This window comes from Ascaphus truei, chromosome 4 (assembly GCF_040206685.1).
Source record: "Ascaphus truei isolate aAscTru1 chromosome 4, aAscTru1.hap1, whole genome shotgun sequence".
NCBI lineage: Eukaryota > Metazoa > Chordata > Amphibia > Anura > Ascaphidae > Ascaphus > Ascaphus truei.
This window is the reverse complement of record NC_134486.1, coordinates 152,021,328-152,028,918: the sequence shown is the minus strand read 5'-3', so window position 1 is coordinate 152,028,918 and position 7,591 is coordinate 152,021,328. Positions and strand designations below refer to the sequence as shown.

Below are 7,591 nucleotides of genomic sequence, written 5' to 3'. Positions count from 1 at the left end.
TTGCTTTTTGTAAATTTCCAGCTTGAATGAATAGAAAACAGCTGATGGAGGCGCTTACACAATGTTTCCAAAGCCTCTTTTAGCCTATCGTAAGATTTGAAACAACGGCCGACAGAAAACTCCAGACAAGACTCCATCAAGTTAACATTTGACATTGCGCAAAGTTAACGCGCAAAGCGCGTGTCCTTCCTTACTGTGTATGCCAGCTAACGCGCAACTACCTACAATAACTACAAATATGTGCGATGAAAAAACCGTGGACAGACAAACAAAAATTCTGAAAAAGCGTGCAAACAAACGAAAAATGCAAAAAAGCGCGCAGCAAGCATCATCAGCAAGAAAACCGACGCGCAACAGTTACAGTAAATCATTCTTGACGGAACCCGGTCAGTGACGTCACATCCTGTGGCCGACACCTCCAACAAAGGACGCATGAGCAGAGAGCTCACACTGGCAGCTGCATGCGCACCAGCTGCTGAAGTGAGCAGCGTCCACTTGAGAAGCTTCAGATCACCGGTATCCACAAGGGCGGACTTTGTACAACGAACTGTGTATGGGGGTCAAATGTGAGTTGCCATTTTAATGTTTGAATGTAACCACTAAATTGTTTTACTCCCTACACTTAGTCTGCCTCTTCTTGTGTATACATTTGCATGGTACCTGGGAGCTGACACACGATTAGGACTGATGACATCATCGTCAAGTCTTCTACCAGCACTCAGAGATTACCCTGGAAGGGTTCACTGCCTACTAACCATTGTCAAAGTGTGAGTGTGCACTCAATAGGTGTTTCATTCATTTATTCCATCATTTTATCACACAGTATTGCACTATCTATTTGTGTTTCATTTTTTGCATATTCCATGGTCCCTGAGCTCCCTGCATTTTCTCTACATGAAAAAAATGTGGACAGACAAACGAAAATTTAAAAAAAATGTGCAAACAAACGAAAAATGCAGAAAAGTGCGCAGCAAGCATCATCAGCAAGATAACCGACGCGCAACAGTTACAGTAAATTATTCTAGAACACACCAACTATGTCGGAAGTATCAATGTGCAGATCAAATAACTATGGATCAGCGCTTCCACACACATGCGCGTCCAACTCAAAACTGACAATCTGTTGCGTTTTGTAAACTCCAATATGCAACAAAATCGGGTATTTTCAACGGCCCTTTTTGACCAGTCTGGGGGGTGGGGGGGGTCAACAGAATGAATCATGTACATACAATACATTATAGGTACCGATATGTACATATATGTAGTTCGTTTATCAAGGATCCTTTTTCTGCAGTATCCAGATTGGTTAGTAAAGTCTAAAAAGCCAGTTTAACTTAGCAACTGCATTAAAATGGAGTAACGTGGAGGAAATGAGTGTGAATATTCATGTGGCGCTATTTCCACTCGAGTGTGAATATCCACTGCCTCGCGCAGATATATCTCAGAAATGAATTGCTTGATAGCAGAATTAGGGGCCTATGCAGAGTCGTCCGAATACATGCCATTCGGCATGTATTCGGCAGAATTTGCTTCCCGTATGCACAGAGGCTTCCTTGAGTGGCGAAATTTGAAATTTTCGCCAGGAGATTTGCTAGGCGGCAGCATCCCGCCAATGTGTTGGCGAGAAGCGTGTTTTTTTTAAATTTCGCCATGTTTCTAGGTTCGGCATATGCAGGAAAGGGCAAAGTGTGGTATTCGGCATGTATGCTTGAATTCTCAGCGCTGAAGTCGCCAATTGTGCACGCCAGGAAAAAACGGCAGTAGCCGTCCAGTTCACTGGAAAGTGCTGTCAGTTAGTAAGGGGAAGCGGAGGAGCGGTCACGTGACCGCTCCCATCCAATGGGTCTGCAGCCGGTTCCCTACAGAGCCGTCATTGCCAGACAGAAGGTGGGGTGTGTGTGTGTGATGCTCCGATCGCTGTCTCCTTTCTGCCCTGGTCCCTGCCCCCTTCTGCTCTGGTCCCTGCCTCCCTTCTGCTCCGGTCCCTGCCCCGATCGCTGTCTCCCTTCTGCTCCGGTCCCTGCCCCTCTTCTGCTCCGGTCCCTGTCTCCTGTGTGTGTGTGTGTGTGCATTGTGTGCCTTGTGTGTGTGTGTGTGTGTGTGTGTTTGCATTGTGTGTGTGTATGCATGCATGCATGTGTGTGTATGTGTGCATGTGTGTGTATGCATGTGTGTGTATGTGTGCATGTGTGTGTATGCATTTATGCATGTGTGTGCGTGTGTGCATGTGCATGTGTGTGTATGTGTGCATGTGTGTGTATGCATGTATGCATATGTGTGTGCATCTGTGTGTGTGTGCATCTGTGTGTGTGTGTGTGTGTGTGTGTGTGTGTGTGTGTGTGTGTGTGTGTGTGTGTGTGTGTGTGTGTGTGTGTGTGTGTGTGTGTGTGTGTGTGTGTGTGTGTGTGTGTGTGCATATGTGTGTGTATATATAATGAATGAAAAAACGGCAGTAGCCGTCCCCATCCCTGACAACTGCTGTTACTATGTGTAGCAGAACATACAGCAGCGGACGGCAGGCACATAAGGCAGCTTTTTATTCACCCTGTTCCCTCCAATCATGAGCTAAATGCAACTATGAAGAAGTGCCATCAACGTGGAAATCAATGTTATTCACAGCATTGGTATGCTGCATTCATGCGCACCCCCCCCCCCTGACCCTTCACACACCCTCCCACTAAGGGCATCATCAGATCCGTAGGCAAAGGTATGTAATTGCCAGCGCTACTCACCCCCTTCGCCCCCCCTTAACTCCGTGGTTGTAAGGGCATCACGCTGTCACAAACCTGTCCAGATCCATGCCAACTGCTGTCACTATATGTGGCTCCCAAATCTCTGATGCACACAGGGCATTGACAAAGCAATAGGGTGAATATGCCTCTATACACATAACATTGCCATGTCAGCAAAAACTCTGAGCATTACAGTATAAGCAGTATACAGTATATAACAATATATAAGCATGTGTGTGGCTATGTGTATCTGTGTGAGTATGCATGTACACATCAGTATATATCAGTATGCCTATAACTCAACTGTGCCTTTGTGTATCAGTGTCTGTAAATGTGTGTGTATACAGTATTGTGTGTCTGTCTGAGTATCAGTGTATATTCCTGTGTGTCTGTCTATCACTGTGTATTATTGTGTATCTGTCTGGGTATCAGTATGTATTGCTGTGTGTCTGTCTATCAGTATGTACACGATGTGTCTGTCTGAGTATCAGTGTGTATTACTGTGTGTCTTTATGAGTATCCGTGTGTATTATTGTGTATGTGTCTTAGTATCCGTGTGTATTACTGTGTGTCTGTCTGAGTATCACTGTCTATTACTGTGTGGGCAAATGGGCAAAAGTTTGTGCTTACTAAATTTTTGCCCTTTCCGTCTCCCCAAACTTTTCTATTTCTTTGAAAAACCACAAAAGTTAGTTTGAACCATTTTTTTTAAAGCCGCGCCCAATGATTCTGGATGTAACATGAAATATTTTCCTTTCTATATCAAACACATGAAACTTTGTTATTGGTATGCTGCATTCATGCGCACCCCCCCCCTTTCCTCTTTACCAAAAGCCTTGCTAATTTCTGCGTCTATCACGTTACATTTAAGTTCTGAATCTTTCATGCTAGCAATACTTTTGCCCCGTCAAACACATGAGCTGGTGACGTAACGTAAAGGAACTGTAAGCACAGTGATGTAAACGGCATAGTACAGAAGTGAAGAACAGTGGCTGCTCCTCGGGTTCCGTTAAGTCACGTCATCATTTGACATGGTTATCGGAGAACACACATCGTTCTTACGAGTTACTATGTTGTCTTACAATCTTTTTTTTTCCTATACAATTATTACATCCCTTACAATTTTTGTTTCCCATACATCTGCCTTTAAGTCGAATTAAAACTTTTCCATTATTATCAGCTCCCTCGCCTGCTCAAGGTTATTTAACAAATGAAACACTGTAAGTTTTGTTTCTTCCCTAACACAGATGTTTAATGGCACCTTCACAATCAAAAAGGAAGAGAAATATAACTTCAGCAATACCTTGTTTTAGACTTTGCGTTCTGCTATTACAATATTCTGAACTGTGTGTAAACGTGTTCATGTGACTGAACATTACAATATTTTATTCTGTTGCCGTGTTGACATGTACATTATTTGCTATCCCACGTAAAGTATATGTTGCCTATTGTAACAACCTAGTTTGTGTTGCATGTGGCAGGCACCAGAAAGTGTAAAAACCAAATCAAGTATACACCGACAGGCTGCAAAACTTTTATTAACATTAACATGGCTTGTTACACATTTAAAACCAGACAGAAACATAAGTATGACTCCAAACAAACTATGTCAGTTGCATGGCACTTACACCGGTTAATACATACGCAACATGGCATCACACAAATGTCAGGTTTTGGGGCGTGAAAACACAGGAAGAACATGTTTCACTTTTTATTTTGGGAACGCATGACGCGAGCACCAAGTGTACTGCGTACATTTTTAACTTTTTGCCGCCGTTTAGTGCCGGGTTCGGCTGCAACCCTCGGAAGGCACTCATTTGTGTTAGTATTTTCACATTCTGTGTGACTACTCACAAGACTGCTTGTTTGCTGCACATCATATTGAGACGAAAGGACACATGAAGATGTGCCTGTTGGAGTCATTGCTGGTGTGTGTGCCGTTTCGGTTGCAAAAAGTTGTACCAAGGGCACGCCACTATTATCAGAAACGTACACATTTTCACTGTGTTGTTCATTAGCAATGTTTTGATCATTACGGCATGTGTCAATGTGATGTGCTGCAATAGCACCTTGCGCTTCAGAATTGGTAGGGCAGCTCACTTCCAAACCATCAGCACCCTCCAAAGTAGCTACAAACGTCGATGGCAGAAATGATGCCACAACTGTTGACCTTTGGAGGTCATTTTGTTTCATGAAACACGTTACAATGGCCTCCATATAGGAATTATGTGTACGTAGTTCTGTAACTGTACTTCTTAAAATGTCTTTGACCTCTCTAATTTCTGTCACCATTAATTGATGCACAGACATTAATTCACTATGTTTCGCTGCATTACTTTGCAACAAACGTTGCTCCACTTCCTGAATGGCCACCAGTTCTTCATGGTTGGCGGTGTGATAGTCAGTCATGTTGTCAGTAGGATGACTTGCTACATCTATGAGGGGCGAACATGGATCCTGTGAGACATGCCGGAAACTCCTGGTTCCTTCGCTGTGTCTATCTGTGGAATAAATTATTGGTGTTACCATCAATACACAGAGAGTGTATATAAACAATAAAAATAGTATGCCACTATCAGAACACATGAACGGGCGAAAGTAAACTAGTAGCCGCAGAAAGTGCCAACCATGCATATGTAAGCAACAATGCATACATCAGTAACACTGCAAAAACATGTTTTTTGGCAGCCAAACCGATGTGCACTTATGCTATGCACAACATTACATTCAGACCCGAAAAGGTTACTGTGTGCTGAAGTTGAAACTGACAGAGGAGTGCAGCAGAAACCATTGGGAAAAATCAAGTTAGGCATTAACATTATGTATATACCTTACGTTTTAACTGTAACTGTTTTAACAGCTTAGTTATTATAGCGTTGGTATGTAACGTTTCATGGTTTGCCACAAACCACGCACTGCAAAGTTATATGCAAATGCAATGCTGGATCGTTTGTTTCCTTATGTACTTACATAAAAACAAGTGCAAGAGACAATGTTAGCAAGGCCAAATACATGGAAACAACTGATCAGTACTGTCTGAAGGATAACATATCAGAACACAATTCACCTTCAAAAGCAGCAACTGAATTATCCGGCGACGCGACTTGTGATTGCATGCTGTGTGGTGCTGTGCCATGTTCCAAATTCTCAGACACAGCTGATGGAGAAACACCGACCTCTGCAATGTATACATACATAACATTACGGTTATTAAGCTGAACTGTCATTACTGTTATTACTACGGTTATTAAACTGAACTGTCATTACTGTTACCTTGCATACAGAGTGATGTGTGAGGTCTGTAAACTTGCCACATTTCATGTAATTGTCAGTGTCAAACGTGTAAGGATACGTCACATTTATAATTTCTGTCAAGCACTAATCTTTTCCTATAGTTTGATTTCTGTCATCATACACGCATCAACATTGTTTTGGGAAAAATTGTGCCCATGTTGCAGTGACTTTTCATCTGTTTCACACAGCAAAGTAAGCAAACACACTTTCCATAGCATTGACTCATTATTGCCTGTTGCTGTTTATTGTATCGTTTGCAGTACTATAATGGCACATCTGCAGGTCACTATCATGTACTTCTGATGATATAACATGGTGGTACATTAGTCACCTTGATTAAAATCTTCATCGAAAACACCGATATCAAAATCTCCTTCCAAACCCTCAACTTGTATCACTGGCAACTTAGAACTAAGCTGCTCCTCTAGAGGTGTGAGTTTCAAATGTACCGCTGGCGGCCCTCCCCCTGTTCCTGCGGCATGCTTGTTAATGCTCTGCAATTTGACTTTCAATTTTCTTTTGATGTCGTCAAAACGTTTCCTGCAATTGTCATGCGAACGCACTTGAACACCACATCCTGATACAGAATCCCGGATGTTCCTCCACAATTCCCTCTTCACCGCTGCTGGTGTTTTAACTGCAAATAGACATCAGGAGACCAGTTTCAAGTAATATTGATAACAATGTAATTTTATTTGCTACTGGAATCGTTGATGTCAAAGGCAACATATATATTTCTAAACTGGCGTATGGTAATGTGTCACACGGTGGGATGTATTACACGCTTTCAACTTACCAACTAGATGCCCAAACAGGCGATCATAGTTCTCTACAATTAACGTGACTAGAACTCTATTTTCTTCGTCGCTGAATTTAATGTTTCTTTTCCTACCCTCATACTGTCTTTGTGTATTTGTATGTGCAACATTGTGGTCTGTAGTGTCTCCATCTTCGACATCCATGGACGTAATGCTAATGTCCTCGTCACCATGATCTGATCCCTCACTTGCATACTCAGCATACACAGTAGCAGGAGGTGTTGGCCTTGGGGATGCATGCTCAATTGGTGGCACAGTCACACTAGCAGCAGCTGTTTGACCTGCACTACCACAAACAGCAATAATAGGACTGCGACGATTAGGCGTTGCAGCCCTCACACCACCACGAAAACCGCCACATACACCATCACGTCCACTACCAGCCACAACAACACGCACACGACCACGCATACTACCACGCACACTAGCACGGTCAGAAACACGAACATAACGACGAACACCACCACGCCCATTACCACGTTCTGAACCACGAACATTACCACGTACACTCCCGTGCACTGTACCAGCCACAGCACCACGCACAGTACCACGTTCTGCAGCACGCACATTGCCAGTGACACTACCACGCACAGTACCAGAGACAGTACCACGCACACTAGCATTTCCACGGAAACTGTGACTGGCAGCAACATTCACCCCAACAACACCATAATCCTGACTGACACACGGAGAGTCACTAGACACAGCAGTGACACTTGCAGACACACAAGGAGTACAAGTTTCAAA

At 43.2% G+C, this 7,591-nt stretch overlaps 1 protein-coding gene across 1 annotated transcript; it reads right to left on the bottom strand.

Annotated features, from left to right (window-relative positions):
* Positions 1-4,252: 4,252 nt before the first annotated feature.
* On the bottom strand, positions 4,253-6,988 carry LOC142492333 (uncharacterized). The gene is made up of 4 exons (XM_075594986.1): positions 6,823-6,988; positions 6,358-6,663; positions 5,800-5,910; positions 4,253-5,233 (listed from the first exon to the last, which is right to left on the bottom strand). The coding sequence occupies exons 1-4, from the start codon at positions 6,986-6,988 to the stop codon at positions 4,437-4,439; spliced, it is 1,380 nt and encodes a 459-aa protein (XP_075451101.1). The 3' UTR covers positions 4,253-4,436.
* Positions 6,989-7,591: the final 603 nt, after the last annotated feature.

What these genes read in the sequence shown, in the direction of transcription:
- LOC142492333 (XM_075594986.1), bottom strand. Translation starts at nt 6,988, where the DNA reads ATGGATGTCGAAGATGGAGACACTACAGACCACAATGTTGCACATACA. An exon ending in CCTGTTTGGGCATCTAGTTG is followed by an intron (nt 6,664 to 6,822) that starts GTAAGTTGAAAG and finishes GTCTATTTGCAG; the next exon opens with TTAAAACACCAGCAGCGGTG. An exon ending in CGATGAAGATTTTAATCAAG is followed by an intron (nt 5,911 to 6,357) that starts GTGACTAATGTA and finishes TATACATTGCAG; the next exon opens with AGGTCGGTGTTTCTCCATCA.